Source organism: Neolamprologus multifasciatus, chromosome 20 (genome assembly GCF_963576455.1).
Source record: "Neolamprologus multifasciatus chromosome 20, fNeoMul1.2, whole genome shotgun sequence".
NCBI lineage: Eukaryota > Metazoa > Chordata > Actinopteri > Cichliformes > Cichlidae > Neolamprologus > Neolamprologus multifasciatus.
In genome coordinates this window covers 3,057,697-3,079,461 of record NC_140458.1, presented here as the reverse complement: position 1 = coordinate 3,079,461, position 21,765 = coordinate 3,057,697, and the positions used below count along the sequence as shown (strand labels likewise).

The 21,765-nt window shown below is 42.3% G+C and overlaps 1 protein-coding gene across 3 annotated transcripts in view; it reads right to left on the bottom strand.

Annotated features, from left to right (window-relative positions):
• Window positions 1-21,765, bottom strand: part of ptpn18 (protein tyrosine phosphatase non-receptor type 18) — a 33,863-nt gene that overhangs the window by 4,003 nt on the left and 8,095 nt on the right. For 2 of the 3 annotated variants that reach the window (XM_085146043.1, XM_085146045.1), the window contains exons 2-15: window positions 20,675-20,783; window positions 20,202-20,278; window positions 19,900-19,995; window positions 18,574-18,612; window positions 18,157-18,225; window positions 17,928-17,990; window positions 17,045-17,187; window positions 16,628-16,694; window positions 16,108-16,185; window positions 12,717-12,806; window positions 9,493-9,530; window positions 3,581-3,706; window positions 2,932-3,116; window positions 2,092-2,181 (exon numbers count right to left, since the gene is read on the bottom strand). In XM_085146043.1, coding sequence (XP_085002169.1) covers window positions 2,092-2,181; window positions 2,932-3,116; window positions 3,581-3,706; window positions 9,493-9,530; window positions 12,717-12,806; window positions 16,108-16,185; window positions 16,628-16,694; window positions 17,045-17,187; window positions 17,928-17,990; window positions 18,157-18,225; window positions 18,574-18,612; window positions 19,900-19,995; window positions 20,202-20,278; window positions 20,675-20,783 — 1,270 coding nt within the window. The remainder of the gene's footprint in view (window positions 1-2,091; window positions 2,182-2,931; window positions 3,117-3,580; window positions 3,707-9,492; window positions 9,531-12,716; window positions 12,807-16,107; window positions 16,186-16,627; window positions 16,695-17,044; window positions 17,188-17,927; window positions 17,991-18,156; window positions 18,226-18,573; window positions 18,613-19,899; window positions 19,996-20,201; window positions 20,279-20,674; window positions 20,784-21,765) is intronic. The other variant, XM_085146044.1, reaches the window with a different exon arrangement.

Below are 21,765 nucleotides of genomic sequence, written 5' to 3'. Positions count from 1 at the left end.
CATGTTTTAAACTTTGGACACAAACTAAGATGGAACTAAATAACAGTTTGGAGAGTTAGTATAGTTTGAATGGCTGACAAACAAAGATGTGCTACCTGGTGACTAGCTACAGAGCTATGGTTAGACTGGTATAAACACATTAGCACAGCTGTGTCTATGCTGAACGAGGGTTCAATTGTTCTTAATGAAAGTTCATTTTTAAGGTCCCTGATGGGCAGAGTGTAACACATTAATCAGGCGGGAAGAAGAAACCGAAAACCGACCAAACTTGAGCCCAGACAACGTCTGAGACGATCCATCTACACAGAGGTCAGATATGGTTCACATTACTCTCTATGAAAAAGTCCTGACCCAAAGCTTAATGTCCACACCGAAATCTAAGTCTGAGTATTGCTTGTCGTTCTTGTCACTCTTATGTGTAGCTTAAAGACTTTCTGCCTATGAGCAGCAGCCAGTCAGAAGTATGTTAGCTTAAAAGTGGCTTGAGTTTGATTGAGGATGAACAGCACCAGTAAAAGACATAATTATTTTGAACTGCAAGTCCTGCCAACTACCCATCGAGTCCTTGGATAAAAAAATAATAATTATGGAGCTGGAATGAGCACAATACATGCCCTTAAAACACTAGCATGCAATTAGATGACCACTATATCATTACATACACATTAAAATGACATTTCTTAGTTGCTATTAGTCAACCTATATTTACACACATGCTTTTTAGACACACCGACTCTCTAATTGGCCTAATGTGACACAGTGAGCACTATAACACACATATTGTGTAGTCCAAGCCTGGCACCGAGAGTGTGAATCTCCCATTCAGGATCTTGTGTTTCTTTTCTTTTTTTGCTCTATTTCTTCTTGTGTGTTAGCTGGTTAGTTACAGAATCCACAGAGTATTTGATTAGGTTAGGAATGCATTGGACTGGGTTAAAAGATGCCCCTTCTCCATGTAGAAAAATGATGCTTACTGAGTGTGTTCAAATGTGTCAAGCACAATGTTGGGTAAGTTACTTTAAAATAGTAACTTAGTTACATTACTAGTTACTTCTATCAAAAGTAACTCAGTTACTTTAAGTTATTCGTTACTTTCAAAGTAACTAGTTACTAGGCAAAGTAACGTTGACCGGCACCATGATTCTAGCCTACGTCACAGCGTCATGTGCGCTTTTTACATCCAACTGCAGTCGTGGTGCTTTTGATTGTACTCAGAACTCAGAAATTCTGCCGCAAAGTGGGCGATAAACAAACAAGAGAGGAAAGCCGATCAGCTGATCATTGATCAGTTTCATGATTGAAGTAGAAACGGGAGAGGAAGAGGAGAGGATGAGAGGAGAAGAGGCAGCTGCAGCGTAAAGACAGAATAACTCCAGCTTTGTGTCTTTTTCATTCTAGCTGAAGTCCGGGAGAAACTGTTCCTTTTCAGCTCAATACGAAACAAAAATATTACAAAATGCGTACTATTTTCTCTGAATACGAGATGACTCCGTTTTTTATGGGATGGTTGGCAACTCTACTAACTAACCTTACGAATAAAATAAAGTTTAACATCAGTAACATCATAGCACCCACCCAGCTGCTAGCTAGTAAAAAAAGTCAGCATAACGAAAATAAACTCCTCCTAAACTTGGTTTATATCTGACCCAGATAGACTGCAGGTCATAACTTCTTACCTGAAGTTCAGTTCACCTGACACTCTTCGGGTCTCTCCTCCTCCTGCCTCCCCTTTCCCTCTTCCACCTGCTGGCCTCCACCACTTGCTAATGTTATTGAATCTGTGGAAGCTCCGCGATGCCACCACATGAAGTAACGAATAACGAGCCTATCTAAATCCCAGTAACGAGTAACGCGTTCCTGATTTTGGCATAATAACTAGTTACCGTGCTCGTTACCACAATAATAACGTAGTTACTGTAACGCGTTACTTAATAACACGTTAGTCCCAACACTGGCCAAGCATAACTTTACAAGTGTCTATATACAAAAAGTTGAGAGGGAAAGACCTGAAATTATGAGTCTGTGAGGTGTGACAACATGAACAACAAAATGAGGTACTATTACATTAACTGTGAGAACAGGTGTACTGACCGATGCTACCAGGCGAACAGAAGCTGGTCACATCTGAGACTGAAGAGGCGAAATCTTCATAATCGTTACCGTCCATTGAAGATTTCTCAGCTGCAGGAAGAAAAGAGTGAATTTACTTCTTTAGTAGGCTTGATTACTGTAACAGCATCTTTACAGGTCTACCTAAAAATCAGTCAGACAACTACAGCTCATTCAGAGCTCTGCTGCTCGAGTCCTCACTAAGACCAAAAAGTGGACCACATCAGTCCAGCTCTGAGGTCTTTACACTGGCTGCCTGTCTGTCAGAGGATAGACTTTAAAGTTCTGATGCTGGTCTATAAAGCTCTGAATGGTTTAGGATCAAAATACATCAGTGACCTCCTGACCCAGTATGAACCTTCCAGATCCTTCAGGTCATCTGGATCCGGTTTTTTATCAGTTCCCAGAGTCAGAACCAGACACGGAGAAGCTGCATTCAGCTTTTATGCTCCTTATATCTGGAACAAACTCCCAGAAAGCCTCAGATCAGCTGAAACACTCAGTTTATTTAAATCCAGGTTGAAGACTCACCTGTTCTCAGCTGCATTTGAATAAAGCACCAAATCCTGTAAAGCACTGTTTTACTTTTAAGCTTAAATTTAAAAACTTACATTTTATCTACTGTTCTGATTTTATCTGTTTTTTTTTAATCAATTTTAAATCAAACTTTTTATTGTTTTTGTTTTTTAATGTCTCTGTAAAGCACTTTGAATCACCTTGTTGAATTGTGCTATACAAATAAACTTGCCTTACATTTCGAGTCTTCACGTCCCCTTAAATCCCAAACAGCACTCACCCGCCCCTCCTTCACCCCCTTCTTACCTGCAACCAGCTGATAGTCTGAGTCCTCCCCAGGCTTTTGACCGGTCGGTGATGCTATGTCATAGATGGGTGTCACTGAGGGAGGCAGGCTCTGCTGTTTAGCTCGGGGTTTGACGGTGCTGTAGATGGGAGCAGCTGACACACTCTTGGGGTCGTTGTCATAGTGATGGGAGGTGGGCATTGTCCTGAAAGGACAAAAGAGCCATGATCAGTGAGTGGAGGTCTCGTGGCTCTATAGTGTAACAAGTGAAAGATCCTGGGACAAATCCCTTTGCGGTTGTGTCAGGAAGGGCGTCCAGCAAGCATGCCATGCCTTTAGGGTGGAGGTGTAAAGAGGGAGAGGGAGCGAAGGGGTCAATCAGCCAAAGCAACAAAGAAAGGTCAAGAATAGAGTGCAGGCAGAATGGCGAGGATGAGACAAAGTTAGAGAGGCAAGGCTGCGATTGGTTGGACAGAAGATCCGTCCACAGAGGATGCAAGCGATATGCTGAGACGACAGCAGACGAACTGCTGTGGTGAAGTAGAAGACGGCGAGGATTTAGGGTGTGGAATGAGACTTTTCATAAACAATAACCATTTATTCTTTTTACACGTTTGTGCATCACAAAATCCTAAAATGTCTGCATAAATCACACTTTAGTTTCTTTACCTGCTTCCAGTATTGGATCTGGACAGGGGTACAGCTGAGTAGGTGGGAGCCGATGGGGGTGGATGGGCGTGTTTGGGCTTGCTGACCACAGCGTACGTATCATTCATGACAACCTGCTGTGATAATCTGCGTGCAGACAGAGAGAAGGACATTTGAGCTGCTGTGTGAGGCCACGTTTTCAATCGTGTGCAGCTCAGTGATGATCAGGACCAAGCGGTGGTAAAAATTACAGTAAAACAACAACTTCACAGCCTGTGACTAAAAACAGTTTTGGTTTCTGTAGCTTTGCAACACTTCTTTTTAGGGGAATGACACGTAACCGACGAACGCTAACACAGGAAGCTGTAGCTGCTGCTCACCAAGCCAAGTCTCTAAACTGGACCATGTTTGTGCTGTTGTTGCCTTTTGGACTGATTTTAACAACGCACCAAATAACATGTCAGATAATTCCACAGCTTCTCCACAAACTTTATTATCCAGTTTTGGGGTATTAAATCCCAGCATTTCAATATGTTAATTAGCAAGTTTATTTGTGTACATTGCACCTGTGCGGCGCACCAGAATTAGCTCCTGAGAGCACCTGTCTAATGTGGCCACATTTAGTTTCAGAAGACCAGATATAGAGTCCACAAAACCCCCTGCATCACACATCAGCTTGTTTCCAGTTTGGATTCATTGTATCCAGTTTGGTTTTCACGGAAACATCTTTATATTCTGACTTCAGGGTGAACAAAGATGCACCACGTTGTTTATTATTAGTAGGTATGTTTCTAGTTTTGGACAGAGATAGGTGACCACTTCCTGACAGTAGCAAACACAAAAGCATGACGTTAGCTTCCTAAACCAACCTGAAAATGACTGTTTAAGGCGTGACGTGCTTTCACTCTTCTCCCACCAACAATATGACTGTTGATTAACAGAAGAAATAAAAATGTTGAAGTAGACACAATTTGAAAAGTGCCAGAGGCACCAGAAGTGCGAAGAAACTGTTCGACTGGTGTGATCAGAGGAGAGGAAGTTTGAGTTTCACAGGCAAAACTAAAAAAGCAAAAAGAAACAAAAAGAACTCCCCTGCCCCCAACTCAAAAAAAAAGAAAGAAATAATTAAATATCGCAATTAAAAGTAAGAACTCAACAGCAGCAGTGTGGTTTCATATGTGATGAGCTGCAAAACTGAGCAGATGGGGAGCGCTGCCAACGTGCTACTCAACACCACATGCAACAGCATACCATCCCACTCGTCAACAGCTTTTCTTCATTTTTATTTTGAGAAATGGAAGTAATATACAGCACTGTGCAAAAGTCTTGTGTCAGTCTTTGTCCAGGCTTTCCGGCTGTCTCACCCAACGTCACTGCAAACTTATTACTGAGCATTTTTACACATGAGTGGGTCATTTTTGGGGTTTGTTCTTTTTAAACGCCATTCAGCACTGACCGATGAACCATTTGCTAAAAATGAACTCAAAGTAGCGTCAGTCAGATTTTGCTCCACCATAACATCCAACTACAAAATGACAAGAAAGCCGTCTAAGAGCTGGGATGAAGAAACAATGTGGTCAAACTCAGTACAGCAGCTAAATGCTAACACGCATGTTTGCCTTAATGAAAGCTGATGAGTGCGTCTTGGATATAAACACAGTTTCTAATACTTAAATGAGTTCAAAGCAGTGGTTGTATCATTTGATCCTCCACTGTTAACTGAAAGGTTTAAGGATGGCGTGACCTTTTAACTCCTATTATTAAAACTTTAAAATAAGCTTCGACTCAAATGTGACAAACGAGTCATGTACACGAACAGTTTCTTCTTCTCTAAAACCTACAGACTAGGAGCTTTTTTGAAAACCCATCAGATTGTGGAAAAAGTTACGCATGCTTACATTTACTCAGGTTAGTAGGTTTCACTTCCTCATTATTAATCACTTGGACTCAGATTACTCAATGTTAGCACCTTTGCATGAGATCCCTGTGGTGCTGCTTTAATTAAAGCCTTAACACTCCCTCCAGACGTCCGTCATCCTGTGCTCAAAGTTCAGCTCAAAAGGGCCTTTTGGACTGTGGGAATGATCCATGTGACCTCAGACAAGCATCAGCTGTGACCCACTTTAAATCAAAGATAATTAAACACTTCCTTCTTGGTCGAGCTTTTGGAAAGTGCTGATATCTGAGTTGATGAGTTGTCATTTTATGTAACTAGCAGAGCATCTCACTGTCCACAGGTTCTAGACTTCAGCCACTCGCTGAACTTCACACAGTGGACAAAACATGAAGTGAGTTTTTGCAGCACTGTGGAACTATAAACATGTATCGTTGTAAACTACAGGCCCCATGATGCATTGCAGAACCGAGCGTTCACATTAAGACCTTCGATCTGATATCTTTATATTGTGGCTCATGCTGTCGCTTTAGCACTGCTGCCGTCGGTTAAAATTTGCATCTCTGCAGGAAATCACAACTCGACTTCCTGCTGCAGCCTCGTGATCGTGGTCGTCATGGTTACAATGATTGCAAACACTGTGCACCAGCTGTGGTCCCGGAAGGAAGTAAAGACCGTTTAATTGATTGAGCTTTGATCTGAGTTTCATCATTGTTATCATTTGCTCGTACTCTAACCTCCTTCCTCAGCTGCTTCCTTGCTTCCTCGTGTTTCCTCTGCCCTTCCATCATTTCCTCCTTCTCACATTTCCCTTCACTTCTCCTTTTTTTCCTTCCCCTCTTCTTTTTATGTCATTCCTTCAGCATCCCTGTCCTCCAATTCTCACCTCCTACATCTACTTCCTCACCCCGCTTCCTCCCCTTCTTTACCCGCTCACTCTGTCTCCACGGAAACATGATAGCATATGGGAATGGAGGGTGGGAAGGTGCTAATTTAACACCTCGGGGTGAAGCATGCTGTCTATATCGGTCTCTGCCTACACAGACGGGTGTCAAATTAAAGAAAGGGGCTGAACTCTCGACCCCCTAAAACGAGGACATTTTCCTGTGTGGTGAATTTTTATGCACCGATTTACAATCTTGTGCATGAATTTACGGTGAAAATGTCTTTGCAGAAAGAAAACACACAAAAAGCCTAATTCTCCTCGACGTTCTCATCTGTTATTGCCCCTCACACACATGCAGCGTGATTTACTCTTCTGGTTTTTCACCCGTTGTCTCATACGAAGCTGCATGTGCGTCTTTTGTTTGGGAAAGAAACCTGCTTTAATGCGCGTGTGGCACCTGTCTCCCTCTGTGATATCTTAAATCTGTGTAATTGATTTTTGATCCCTGGATTCTAATAGCTCAGGTAAGTTTTAATTAAAACGTGCTGCACAGTCACAGATCTCTTATCGCTGCGCTTTAGATCGCAGCTTTGTCACCGAAGCTGACTGAAAACAAAGATGACAGGATCATCTAAAGACTTGTGATATTAGGCCTCCTGATTTTCCTTCTGGCTTCTCCACGTTTGTGATCGCAGCTCTGAATGTGTGCAACGCAGCTGGGATGACCACTTATCACAAACACACTGGGAGTTTCCATGAGAGTCAAAAATACCGACTGATACCGGCCGAAAGAACAATGTGAATAATCTTGTGACTATTCTGCCTCCTTAATGCTTTTACTGCAGCAGGACGAATGCATGCATTATAAACGTGTATGCAGGACTAAAATGAGGGGATCAGGTGACTCTGCTGCCACGGGGGTCGTTTTGCTGACATGGTTTGGGTGCTCTTGTCTCCTCAGGGCAGAAGGTCACTACAAATCAATGAAAAGCTGTTCTAGTGAAACATTTCCAATCTGATGGATGTGCCCTTCTCTGCAATGACAACGTCTCCATTCATAAGACATGAGTGCTCACTGAAAACGATGTCAATCTAATGCCATAACTCGATCTCAGACCAATTCTACTCCTCTGGGAAATACAAATCCCATCAGGGCCGTCACGCAGTTTATCGACAAGCTTTAATTTAGTCAATAGTGCACGTGCCATAAATCATTTCCTTGTACCTTTTGGTGCATATAAAACCCTCAGTTCTGCTTCCAGAATAACTGATTACATTTCTATTCAGCTCATAGAGCTGAGTCTGACAGCTGCTGCTTCTATGGAGCACTCACTAACACCAAATGTATCCTGACGCTAAATCAAAATAATGGACCTTTACATTTGTTCTTGCAAATGTGCATGCATGTGTCTCTCAGCCTGATTCGCAGGCCTGAACATGAACATGAAACCTCCCTGATGGCACAGATCAGTGGTAACAAACAGTCCAGCATTATACCGTGAAGCTGGCTGCACATAAAAATGAAACCAGCCTTTGGCGCTTCGTCCCTTTGAGATTTGCCTTGAAGAAACATTGTGCTGTAGCTGCATGCCTCTTTTCAGCTCAGTGACTCTCTGGAGCTTCTGTTCTCTCCCTGTGACTCCGTCTCTCTGCTGCTGTGTGGATTCGAAAATCAAAACAAGAACGCAAATTATGCTCTTTGAAAACACGGGCCTCCGTTTACACCCAGTAAAGTTTTCAGTCTCCCACCTCAGTGAAAACTTTTCAGACCACAGCTATGCTGGTTGGGCCAAAACAAAGATGGAGCAGGTCATCTACTATTCTGCCAAATATCCTTGTTCTAGAAACGAACCCCAAGTTTCTCTCTGATGCCTTCACTGGAGTATTAATGTGTGAATGTTAGAGGCCTAGAAAAAAGTGGTTGTAAGAATAGATGAATGAGGCCTGTTGTACAAATAGCTTTGAGTGTCAGAGTAGAAAAGCGTTATATAAGAACCATCCATTCACCTACTTACCCTGACACAAATATAATATATCGTATATAAATAATCAAATATAATCATGGTAAATACAACTGACTCTTTTCTGGTAGCACCTGATGGCTCTACAGCTTCCTCTACAACTTTTCCACACGTTACCTGCAGGTCACGCAACAAAGCAAATGACTCAAATTCAACATTAAATGGCCTTTAATTTACTGGCTCCCCATTACGATGTGTGTGTGAGTGAAACTGGTGTGTGTGAGTGAAACTGGTGTGTGTGAGTGAAACTGGTGTGTGCCTGCGTTGTGTCTGACAATGAAAGGTTAAAAGAAAGACCTCCGAGTAAACAACTTGTCTGCTCCACCTCCTATAACCAAAAATAAACAGTTGGGTCGAGAGTTAGCTCACCTCGCTACAACTTCCAAGCTAGCAAGACGTACTAACAGTGCCTACACACACACACACACACACACACACGTATCACATATTCACAGCATCTAGTAAAGACAGGTGTAATGACGACAATAACAAACTAAAACACACACTCAGAAACATCAGGGTGGATAAAGATATAATTAGTTTTTGGAAAATAAATGACTGGGGAGAGGCCAAAGGAGTACCCCAAACCTATAGGGTTGCACCAAAGAAGAAGAACAGGATGAGGAGGGGCTCTAAGTTAATAATCTGGAGCATTCACAGCTAGTGAGGGTTTGTCACGCTCACTGGCTCCTCCACGTTCTATCCGAGCAGCACCCTCACTAAACCCAACGGAGCATTTCCTAAACATCGCAGAGACCAAAGACGTCCACGTGAGGAGGTCGGAGGGTTGGCAGGGGCACGTGCAGGAAACCTTTTGTGTTTTGGGACTTTTCCAATTACACTTTACTTTCAGTTTTACTCACTGGAAAGGTTTTGACACCATGAACTACGTGGTTAAAGTGCTTTGGGTTGTACAATAGGCCCTTCGCATTACTGACAGACACATCTCACCAATGACAGCATTAAGCACGGATACCGAAAGACACATTTTGTATAAATAAACCACACCAGCAGCTTTGGCAAAACCGCATTACCAAAATCCCCGGGAATGAGACAGATTCATGTGTAAAAGCAGATTGTGTGGTTTTTTTTATGTATATATGGTGCCTCTCTGTAGATAACATGCACACACCTGTTGCTGGAAGATGCAGCTGTTGTGGTTTTCTTTTTCTGAAAATAGAAAAGGACAGTTCAGTTCAGTTCATCCTGAAGAAGAAATGAAGGATTTCTGTAGAGCAGATGGAAAAAGGGCTTCTGGGCAGAGTGAGACAGAGATGACTGGGTAAACGTACGCAGCACACCGGCCTCCAACTGTGGAGCCAATCATCACTTTCATATTTATGGGGTCCCAATGTTACCCCTCACAGAGTAAATGCAGCAGCAGAAATTCAATTCAGTTATTTTCAGATCACCCGTGTTCACAATATGCACATCAATACGTCTCATTTCTGAACTTAAACTCTTTCCTTTTACTTATTTCGGACCTAAATCCTCAGAAACGAGGTCACAGAGATGAAGATCACCTCCGAGTCTGACTTGAAAACGTGTCGCTTCGCAGGCTGGGATTTGCATGTTGCAGGTTTAGCAGAGACTGCTGCAAGTGAGAGAACATGCTCGTCAGCTTTGTTTGCGTCGAGCACTGCAAGTGGTTCATGTGTAGATCAGAATAATTCAAACCACAACACTGGAGAGGACAGACCTGTGGCTGCTGTTAAAACTCTGATGTCTGTTGTGTGTGTTTAGATCTAGAATAGCCGTTGTGTGTCTGCAGACACAGCAGCTCAAACTGGGGAAGCAACACTGATTTAAGAGGTTGTTTATGGGCTTGTTTTGTGCGTTTTTCCCCCCATTTGCCGTCTTTGTAAGGAAACAGGACGTGCCGCTTCACGTGCTTTGATGCAATGGTTAAAAGGTGCATGAAGTTGTCATTTATCTGATGATCATGTTGTCCAGTATAATTCAGCAAGTCCTTCATCAGATCCTTAATCCAGTCACAGGTACAACATAACAAGGACCAACAAACCTCTGCCTGTGTTTATCGGCCGTTCGGCTATTTTAATACATGGATCACAAACCTGCAGCTTCCCCGTCTCAAGAGGTTTGATAAAACATAAACAGAAATAACACAACATGACTGAGCTATTGAGCTATATCACTAAAGCTAACAACACGTTAGCCTTCAATCAATTGGACTTGGAGGGTAACCACACACCTAAACAGCCCACTGCAGAGCACTCATGTGATAAAATAGGATTTATTATTATTAGAAGCTAATTTATATGTAACAGTCTAAAATATGTTTTGTTACTCTATCCGTGTGGTTTTAAATTTAAAACTCAATATAGGTTTTTCGATTGTAAACGTCCACAAACCCACTGATGGGCGGAGCTTCTTTGTCCTGAAAAAGACCTGATTGTTTAGAAGTCGATGGGAAACAGCCCGGCGTGGCTCTGTGGCCTGTTTGTGCTGTTGGCTGTGAAGTTAAAATGATGCGGTGTTTATTAAATCTGCTGCGTGTGTTAATGATAGATATGTGAAGGTTCTGAGCTAAGCTGTACCCGTGTGCAGAGTTTGGCTGCCTGCCTCCTGATTGTGCAGGAGGAGGAAACAAACGCGCAGATACCAGTGTGTGAATGTGAGAGAGAATGAATAGTGGCATTGTAAAGCGCTTTATAAATCCATTATTATTATTATTATTATTATTTTGTGTTTTATAGTAAGAACAGAGAACGACATCTCCATCACAAGCCATTAATGAGCCTGCAGCGTCTTTGGTTGCTCAGTCAGAGCTGAGAAGGCAACAGTGAAAACACAACCTTCACAACTGACTGCTCTAACCCCTGCATCTGTCCATCATTTATCTACAGTCTTTGTGCAGAAATAAAAAAATATTTTAACCTAAAATTCAGAAAAAGGATCAGAAACGCTCATTCTGGTCGGTTTACTTTGAAGTCAAATTTACATCACTCAGCGGTTTTAGGAGGTTATATAAACTGAACTAAAAACAACAAACGTGTTAGTCATTTAAATATATTATAAAGAAACTTATTTACTTACACTAACACAATACACAGTTTTAATGTGGAAATTTTTCTGTAAGAAAAAGTAACATGAGGCAAAAGCTGGTTGTACGTTTGGTTTGCATATGTTACATGTTATAACTGCACTGAATTTCTTTACACGCTCACGCAGCAGTAATACTGGGTCCTGTCCCCGCACAGGCTTCCAGAGTGCGAGCTTTTGGCAGAGAAGCCAGTATTTGCATTAAATTTCTTTAATGCAAATACTGCGTACATATATTACTTTACTTATCATAGTAAAGACACAGATAAGTGTCCAGCTGTCATTTTTCCTCGGGGTCCTGTGTCCTTAAAGTGAACTCTCACAGTATTTATGAGAGCTGCTGTTCGTGTCGGCGCTCTGGATCGAAGGTTAATGAATCTGTAACGTCACGAAACGGCGCACATTTGTAGCCAAAGGTGGTGAAATAAAAGGATAAAGATCATGAATGCTGTTTTGTGGCAATGTCGACAAAAGTTTGATGCCCAGAAGAGCTTCGAGAATGAAGCTGTAGTGCCAGATAAAGAAAAATATTTACGTTAATAATGCCAATATGATCCACTGGAAATCACCCCATCAGCCTTAAATGTAGAAATAAATAAATAAATAAATAAATAAAGGCATTTGAGAAAATTTGGAACTACATTTACATTTAATAAAATTATTAATAATTGTATTTATGCTACTATAAACAGAACCATCTGTGTGCGACTTCCTATCAGAGTTTCTCTCTATTGTTTGACCCACTGCTGGATGAATACAGCCTGGATTTGTATTTTTATTATGTCAGCTTAAACACAAATACATTATTTGTGCAAGAACGGTTTTTAAAGTACAATTCTAACTTAAAAGACGGCTCTCAGTTTAAAATCAAGTCCAAGATAAAATAAAAGAAGGAACGTGCCAGTGTTTCTAAATGTCACCAATTCCCTTTTTTGTTCAGCAATAGAAAAGCGAGCCACGGCTCTCAGCTCGCGAGGTGAAAGCAGAGACTTAAGATGCCACTGAAGCTGTGACATAAACAACAAGGTTCAACTCAGAAAACTCTACAAAACTGATGTAGCACAGAAGAAAAGCACAACAAAAATAAGCCGTGTTTGTTGGAGTGGACCTACCTTCCGCCTCTTTGTGCTCCGAGCACTCTGCTGTCAAACTGCGTGCAGCAGAGGATTTGCAAAGAGGAACTCGGAGTTAAAGAACATTTCCTCTTTCTGCAGCTGCTCTCAGTCTACTTCCTCTGACTGCAGCATACTCATTTTGTTGTTACTGTAATACAAACAGACATTCGGGTTTTACCTGCAGGTTGCTGTAGACCTGCTCCACAGATGTCTGCAGGAATTGTTCAAACATAGAGACGGCAGCTGTGTAGATGAACTGGAACTGATCCTGTGAAGAACAAAGGAAGAAAAGTTTCCTCTCAGCGTGGAAGACTGATGGAAGCTGACCGCACTGCGGTCGGAAAACAAGACCAGCCATCAATGCAGAAATAAACTGTTATTCTGACACTGTGCAACATAATACATTTTGATCTAAAAGTCACAAAGTAGGGAATCAAATGTTTCCATTACAGAAATCTGAAGTACGAGGAAAAGAGACAAACTTTCTCCATAAATATACACCAACCAGACGTAACATTCTGACCACTGACAGGTGAAGTGAATAACACTGATTATCTCATCATGGCACCTGTTACTGGGTGGACTCAACCTAACATTTTGTCCTCAAAGTTGACATGTTAGGAGGAGGACAGATGGTGTGATGGTTAGACGACTGGGTCAGAACATCTCCAAAAATGCAGCTCTCGTGGGGTGTTCCCGGGCTGCAGTGGTCAATCCAAAGTGGTCCAAGGTGGCCCGTGTGGTTTGATCTGACAGATGAGCTACTGTAGCTCAGACTGCTAAAGAAGCTAATGCTGGTTCTGTATAGCGAGAGACCCGCCAGGGTGCCCGCGCTGACCCGTGTTCAAGAGTGGGAACATGAACATCAGAAGAAGACCATGGAGCAATGGAAGAAGGCGGCCCCGTCTGATGAACATGCTTTCACATCACGGTGGATGGCTACATCGCTTATCTGGGAGGCAGCCAGCTGGTGGAAGCAGTGTGTTGGTTTGGACGGTGTTCTGCTGGGAAACCTTGGGTCCACGTGGATGTTACTTTGACATGTACCAACTACCCAAGCATTGTTGCAGAAACTGTGCATGGCTGTGGCCTCTTTCAGCAGGACAGTGTGCCCTGTCGCAGTGCTGCCCCTCAGCCTGTTAGCAGATACAATTGTCAGCCGGTCATGATCAATGCACATCCATCCATCCATTCTTATCTCAGCTACCATCGGGCGGAAGGCAAGGTAAAGCCTGGACAGGTCGCCACTCTGCCACAGGGCTAACACAAGGACACTAGAAACATTTACACCTATCCACATTTAGAATCCCCAATTAACCCAACCCTACTAACCCCTGTCTTTGGACTGTGGGGGGAAGCTGGAGTACCCGGAGAGAACCCAAGCAGACAAACTCATAAACTAAAAAAGAATAAATAATTTATTTCTTAAATTACAATTTTTAGTTTAAAAAGTTAAAGTTTAAGAGTTACAGAGAGAAAGATGTTGTGTGTCATGGCTGCTAGGGGTGGGCCATATTATACCGTTCACGGTAATACCGGTATAATGTTGGGCAACGACAAGAAAATGAAATATCGTGATAGAATATGGGTAAAACGCACATGCGCAGTGCCTTTGTTTTCATACGCACATGGCGAAAAAGACACTTCGGCGACGGTGAATGAGAAGGGAGAAAGCGGATCGTTAAATGAAACGGATGAACCAGAATTGGTTTGTAAAAATGCTGCAACTTCAGTGGTGTGGAACTGGTTTACCTTTTGTCCGTCAGATACACAACAAAGCACTATTTTTGGTAGAGCATGCTAGCGGGCCGTCGTTATTACCGTGTTGTTTGGAAAATACGGCACACTTAAAATCAATCCTTTGATTTTTCTGAAAGTCGACAGAGCCCCTTATAATCCCGTGTGCCTTATGTATGAACTCTGGTTGTGTTTACTGACCTCCAAACGATTTTATGTACACGGCGCTCGAAAATCTGTCAAATGTTTCAGTACGACTTTGCTAAGCTACGAAGCCGCACCGCTTGATGGATTGTTGGAGCATTACGTCTGTGAAGGTTCTCAGTCATCCAGGTCATCGTAGTCAAAGGAGCTTGCAAAGAAAAGCGTCTGGACTTCTTTAAGTTTAAAGAAGTCCAGACGCTTTTCTTTGCAAGCTCCTTTGAGTTGGAGCATTACGGCTATCGTAGGCGGAGCCTCGCGGAGTGATACGTACTGTGCTTCAACATAATATTACCATATTGTGTGTGCAGTGTTGGGAAGGTTACTTTTAAAATGTATTCCATTACAGAATACATGCCCCAAAATGTATTCTGTAACGTATTCCGTTACGTTACTCAATGAGAGTAACGTATTCTGAATACTTTGGATTACTTAATATATTATCATGCTGTTTACAACTACATGAATGTACTATTGCTGTGATTTATTACTGTTACTGAAGGTCCGCGGCTCCGAACCGTAGTAAAGGAACCTCTGGCTAATACGGTGGGTTCTGTGTCGGGCTCGTAGCCGAAAACTAGCTATATAACTAGCTAATAGCTTACTTACAACTGGGCTCGTCAGGCTCTCTTCTTGGCTGCAGTGGTTATTATTATATTTACATGCTTCCAGCTCCCATTTTTGCTCGATGACAGCTCCTACTTTTCCTTTTTCTCCCTCCCTCGCTCACAGACACATAACGTGTATGGCAGTCCATTCTCCCTGCAGCACGGACTACACTGCCCATGATGCTACATTCTTTAGAGCTATACCTGTAGCATTCTGCCTATTAGCTTAGCACAACAACAACAGGCGCTCTCTCACCCAGGAAACACGCAGAGAGAGCGTCACCCTGTAACCATGGCAACCGTAACGCTGCCACCTGGAACAACAGAACGTAGCTGTCAAACAAAACCCAAACAGTCCTGACCCAGGACAATATGAAACAGGAAAGTACCGCCGTGTAATCCATTTATTTCAACAAAGTAACTGTATTCTAAATACCACCTTTTTAAACGGTAACTGTAACGGAATACAGTTACTCATATTTTGTATTTTAAATACGTAACGGCGGTACGTGTATTCCGTTACTCCCCAACACTGTGTGTGTGTATAAGCTCTTTTTAAGTTTTGTGGATATTATACATGGTTATGCTGAGGATATGTCGACCAGTTTCCACTGGAAATGCCTTTTGGTTAAACTGTCAGCAAGGAATTTGCATTTGCACTGTTACATTTGTATACAACTTTAATGTAAAAAACAGCTGCTTGTTTAAGTGAAAATACATTGATGGGTTTTTTTTTTTGCACTAATAAAGTTGTGGAGTTGTAAAGTATTTTGTCCAGTGTCAATTATATCGGCAGTTATATTGTTATCGCAAATTTTCAAATGTATATCGTGATAAATACTTTTGGTCATATCGCCCTGCTCTAATGGCTGCTGTTGAGTGATGTCACAACATTTTAACCAAATCCCATTATAATGTGAAATTGATTCCCTTGCTGTTAAAAAGCAGCTGATGTTCTTTAAGTGATGTTCCTGGGGATTAAATAACTCCTAAACTCTCACACTTGCTCGATGAAGCTCTTACTTTAGTTTGCACTGCTGAGGGTCTCTGCCTCCGGAGCTCCAGGACGATGTTCAGGATGCTGAACTCTGCTGTGATCTTCTGCAGAGCGAGCAAACAAACACTGAAGAGCCGCCCAAAACACAGAGTCTGAATGATCCGCACACAGAGAGGCTGCAACATTCACACGTGATCTGACATGTCTGATCTGCTGGAAAACAGACTACGTGCTTTTATCCGGCCTCATCTTCTGGTTTCATTAAAAGGTTTACTCGTCACATTAGGAAGCTTTTAAACACACTGATATTAGCTCAACTCAGGCTTCTCAATCTGACAAGTTTGTATCTTCTGATCAAACTCCATTTATTACTCTTAGGTCACTAAAAGAAAACCATTTAAAATCTTTAAAAAGGGTGAAACGTGTATTTAAATAAGTGAAAATGTGACAAAAGAGAACAAAGATTCAGGACACGTCAGAGTCAGACATTCAGCAGCCACACGGCGGACCAGCACTGAGGCCATGTGACGTGTTATCATGTGTTACCTTGGTAACCAGCAGGTCATGGATGTAGTCTAGTGCACAGATGACTCCTGTCCTCCCACAGCCTGCGCTGTAACACACACACACACACACACACACACACACACACACACACACACACACACACAGCAACAGATGCAGCATGCATGTTAACTGTGCCATCGTTAGCAGGTGTTACCTGCTGCATATTCACAGCCTCCTGCTTTCGATGTGTGGGCATGTGTTTGCACGTGTGTGTGTCTGTTTGTGCACGTGTGTGTGTGTGTGTGTGTGAGATAAGCTGCCATATGTGTGATCTATCCTGCTGAATGTTAATGACCATCTGACCTGCGATCTGCACCGATTTCACAAACAAGCTGCAGTAATGATGAGGCATTACCAGCCGTGTGTGTGTGTGTGTGTGTGTGTGTGTGTGTGTACCTGCAATGTATCAGCAGAGGTGAGACGTTGGCTCCACGGCTGCTCCTGACTCTCACCAGCATGTCCAGGACTCCAGCAGTCTCGTAGGGAACGTCATGATCCGGCCATGAAAGGAACTGATACTGAATCACTGACCGGCTGGCCTGGAGGAGGAGGAGGAGGAAGAGGAGGAGGAAACAAATTATTTTAAAACTGAAAAGGTCAAGTCATTGATATTAGTGTTCAAAATGATGCTTTAAATTATTCAAAAGTTCCGTTTCCAAAGAAACTTAGGAATTAAAAACAAAATGCAACGAAAATGAAATCGTTCTCCGTTTAACTGAAAATGGTACAAACTGAAGAAAACATGAAATTGAGATCATTGTTGGATGTGATGCCAGCAGTTCTTTCAAAAAAGGTTTTGATGGCCCAGAAAATCCTGGAAAATGTTTGTAAAACTACATTTGAAAAAAAAGGAGAAGAACGTTTTGAGTGCATTAACCCATAAACTAGAAACACTGCTGCCTCCTAATTAAGACTAAAGCAGAAACATCTCGTCAAAAGGAAAACGTCTCCTAGAAATCGCTGTCACTGCGTTGTCTGCAGGCTGTGCGTCTAAACTGGTTTATTCCAACAGGATGTCTCTGTATTGAAACATTTGGGAGCCTTTCCAGATATCCCGCCCATTGAAAGCACAAATTATGAAACAGGAAGGAGACCAAACAGCTGCTGAGCAGTTAAAGGAAAAAGTTTGGATTTTAAAGAACAGTCTCCAAACACACAAAAGAAGGCGTGATGAAAAACGTTGTCTTTGAACTATAGCCAATATTTAAGGTCCAAACTTCTTGTTAACCCGTCCCAGCGAAGCTTTTTGAAACCTCTCACTCATGTGAAAACTTCCTACCTGCTGGAATGTGACGGTCAGATTTCTCACCACTATATCTTCATTGGGATTTGTCTCCTCCTGCTGGAGACAAACAGGAACGACACGTCAGAATCACTCCAGATTATTCTGGATTTGTATTAAATAAAAGGACTAAATACAGTCTGAACAGTTAACATCGTTAATGAGGAGATAACTGTGCTGTATGTTCTGTGTTAATCAGATTTATCAGCAGCCTGTTTGTTCTTACGTTGCTGACAGTAAACGGTCCAAATGAAGCCGACTGCTGAGCTGCAGCCCAGTAACACTCACACTTTCTCTGCAAAGGAAAATACAGACTTGTTAGTTAAGAACACGAACCTGTAATTCTGTTTTTATTATTTCTGGTTGCACGCAGCAGTTCCACATGTACAATCAGTGATGAAATACGTGCATATGAAGTGTGAGATTCCCTTTCATTATTCAGGTAAGACTATGCCATACTTCAGTCACTAATGCAATGATATTTGGGTAGTTATAGATTTGCATATTTACTCTATTTGAGTAAACTTGAAAAAGCTTTGAGGTTTGAGAGGTTAAAGAAAATAACGTAAAAGAGAAGAGTTTTTAAAATCTGAAGTCAAAGGTCTGAGCCAACAAAGAGATCAAAGGGCAAAAAGGAGTTTACCTTTCCCATCTCTATCTCTCTGCAGGCCATGACTATCACCTGAAACACAGAGTCAGATGTTAGTCGGAGCCTCCTGAGGAGAAGCTGCTGATCTGATGAAGAAAACGTCCCTGTGCCTCAGCGACGCACCGACGTCAGCTTAACAGTGCGTCTGAGTCTGACATGAACGACCTCAGAAGCTGAAAAGAGCACAGCCGTGTGTGTGTGTGTGTGTGTGTGTGTGTGTACACGCTTTGTTCCCCTGCTACACATTTTGGGACACATTTCTAAAATCTGGCTTTTATTCAGCGCCTGTGAAAAACAGGGACGGCTGTGATCGTGGGCTGAGTTCAGGTGGCAAATTTCAGGACACTGAAAATCTCAAGTTCTCCAGATTTCAGCAAATATGATGAACGGGACAACAAAGAAAACGAAATGCAGCTACATTAATTATTTACTTAGAAATGTAGAAGCATGCAAATAATAAGGTGTAAATTTATGCTTTGTGTGCTAAACCTGGAAATCCAGGCTACCTTCAGGGTGTGAACAACGATGACGGCTTCTGATTTCCCATTTTCAAGTCTAGACTTCCACACACAGCTCACATGGCAGACCCTACTTTCAGTCACTGTATTTGTTATCATCAGAATTACATTTCTTTGGGCCTTTCTGGATCCATATAATTTTGATGCTTGCAGTCAAATATTCAGCAGCCATCAGAAGAACATTAAATAAGACGAAGAGAGTTTAACTGGTTACTAGTCGTGCATTCATGTGTAGGCAGCATTTTATTGCACCGTCTGGTTGGATTAGAAGCAGCCAATCACATCACGACACATTTGGGATGCTGGATCTGAAAGAACTGGCACACTGTTACAGCGCTGCTTACTAATGTGAAGTTTAGCGTGAGCCAAAACATCACGCTTCATCTGTTTGGAATCCAAAAATCTGAGCATATAAAACACTTTAAAAATTTTCCCTTTAAATGCAACAGAGTGGAAGCCCTAAAAACATAAAATAAAAATCTAATGTCTCTGCCAGAGTGGCTTTGGTTGATTTACATTTCAGTACAAGCCTTGTTTGTCTCATCATGCATCTTGGAGCAGCTTCCTTTTAAGCCAGCTTTTGCTCTGATTGGCTGCCCCCGTAAGCAGCAGGGCTGAACAGTATAAGACCTGCTCTTTGTGACGTCATACCGAAACCTGAAGCCGAAGTTTTAGGAGGAATAACAAGAAAAAGAAGAGTCCGCTTTAATGATTAAACTAAAGTTTAAAAAACAAACATTTGTAGCTCAGACTAATTCGTGGAGATTAACTGAATGCTAATGGTTTGCGTTGTGCGTTTGACCTTGACGTTGTACTGCCAGATCATCCTCCAGAAATCCGTCACAGTGGAGCTGAGGGGCCCCTGACAGGCAATGTATTTGCAGTCTCCCGTCGCCCCCTGCAGGACAAACGGCAGCATTACAACCCCATCAGAAACAGCCAAGCACGAGTCGTTAAACACAGCAAACTGAACGCAGTGTGACATAAATCTGATTGTTTGACAGGTGTGGAGTTAAAATGATCTAAAGAACAGGTCTAATAGAGTACAGGAACATGTAAGGGGCCTCAAACCGCGCTGCACGTGTGAAGGCAGACAGCGTTTACCTTGATGAAGCTGGCGTTGATGTAATCAGAGTTGGAGTCTGTGGTCGGCAGAGAGAGCTCCACCCGAGACTGGTCATCTACAGACACACACACACACACACACACACACTTACTTAAAGGACAGGTATTTGAGACCATTAAAGCAGGTTTCACTATAACTGTTCTTCATAAATATTCGACCAGTCTCTGTCAGCACTTTGTTAGGATCCCTGTTCACTACAAGCAGTCGAGCTCCAGAACAGCCACAGGGACCCACAACAACCAGGAAAAAAAAACGTACGGCAATTGAAAGATTTCATGAAAGTTTCCAGAGATGCAAAACAAAGCTTTGTGTCTCTTAATAAAATGTTTTCATCCTTCGCTGTTCAGCTTGTTTGCAACTTGAAAATAAGCGAATCCTTACAGGAGAGGGAAACAAAGGAAAGAGGACGGAGGTGTGAGTGAGAGAAAGGCTGAGAAGAGTGAGGACATACATGGCAGGATGTCTTTATATCTGTTCTTCTTGATGTTTTCCTTCAGAGCTCCAGCCTCAGAGGTCAAGCCCAGCTCTTTCTTATACCCCAAAGACCGTGAACGCACCATCTGTCACAAGACACAACAACAACACACAGGTTAGTGTGTGTGCAGGTCTACAGCACACCAAGTCCAAGTCACAAAGAAATGAACTTATTCAATTCATTCATGTTTATTTCAGGGACAAACTTGATCCTTTTTGCTCCAGAGTATGTAGTTAGAGGTCTATTTGCACGTGCATGTTTTAATTGTGTAAATGTGATGTGAGAATTGACTCCTTATGTATGAATGCAGTGCAGCACATTCATGTATAAGAGACAGGCGTCAGCAGAGAGTCAGGACTGTGTTCACATCATGAACTGAACATTTTGTAAACGTATTACACGGTGCTGTTAAAAAAATAACATAAATTACATGAGCGCACACACACACACACACACATGCATTTTTATTATAGCATTTGAAAAAAAATGTTGAAAACTATTCTCAGTGTTTACAAAAAAAGTTTGTAAATTGACCTGCAGTCCAGTCTAATAGTCCACAAAGTTCCCTCCTCTTATTCCCATAATTTTCCTTTGACCTGGAAAATATCACGAGGTGAAAAAAAGGAGTGAAGCAGACTTAAAGTGTTAAATTGCTCAGTATCAGTTTTCTGTTGCATGTTTGATGAGACCAAAGACTCATCAGGGTACTTTTTGTTGATTACAGCTCCGCCTTCAGTACTGTCCTCCCACACAAGCTGGCAACACTCGCCCCACCCTCTGTGACTGCAGGACGTTTTGACTGGCAGGCCTCAGTCCGTCAGCATCAGCAACAGGACCTCAGCCAGCATCATCACTTCCACAGGGTTGCGTCCTCAGTCCCATCTACACCCTGCACACCCACGACTGTGTCGCCTCCAACAGTGATGACATCATACTGAAGTTCAGGAGTGTGAAACCCAGAACATCTCCTCCTTCTTGCCCACTGCTATCAGACTCTTGAACAGCTGACCTATTTTAACAGTAATAATAATTTTTACACATCAGGTAATCTCACATATCAAACATAT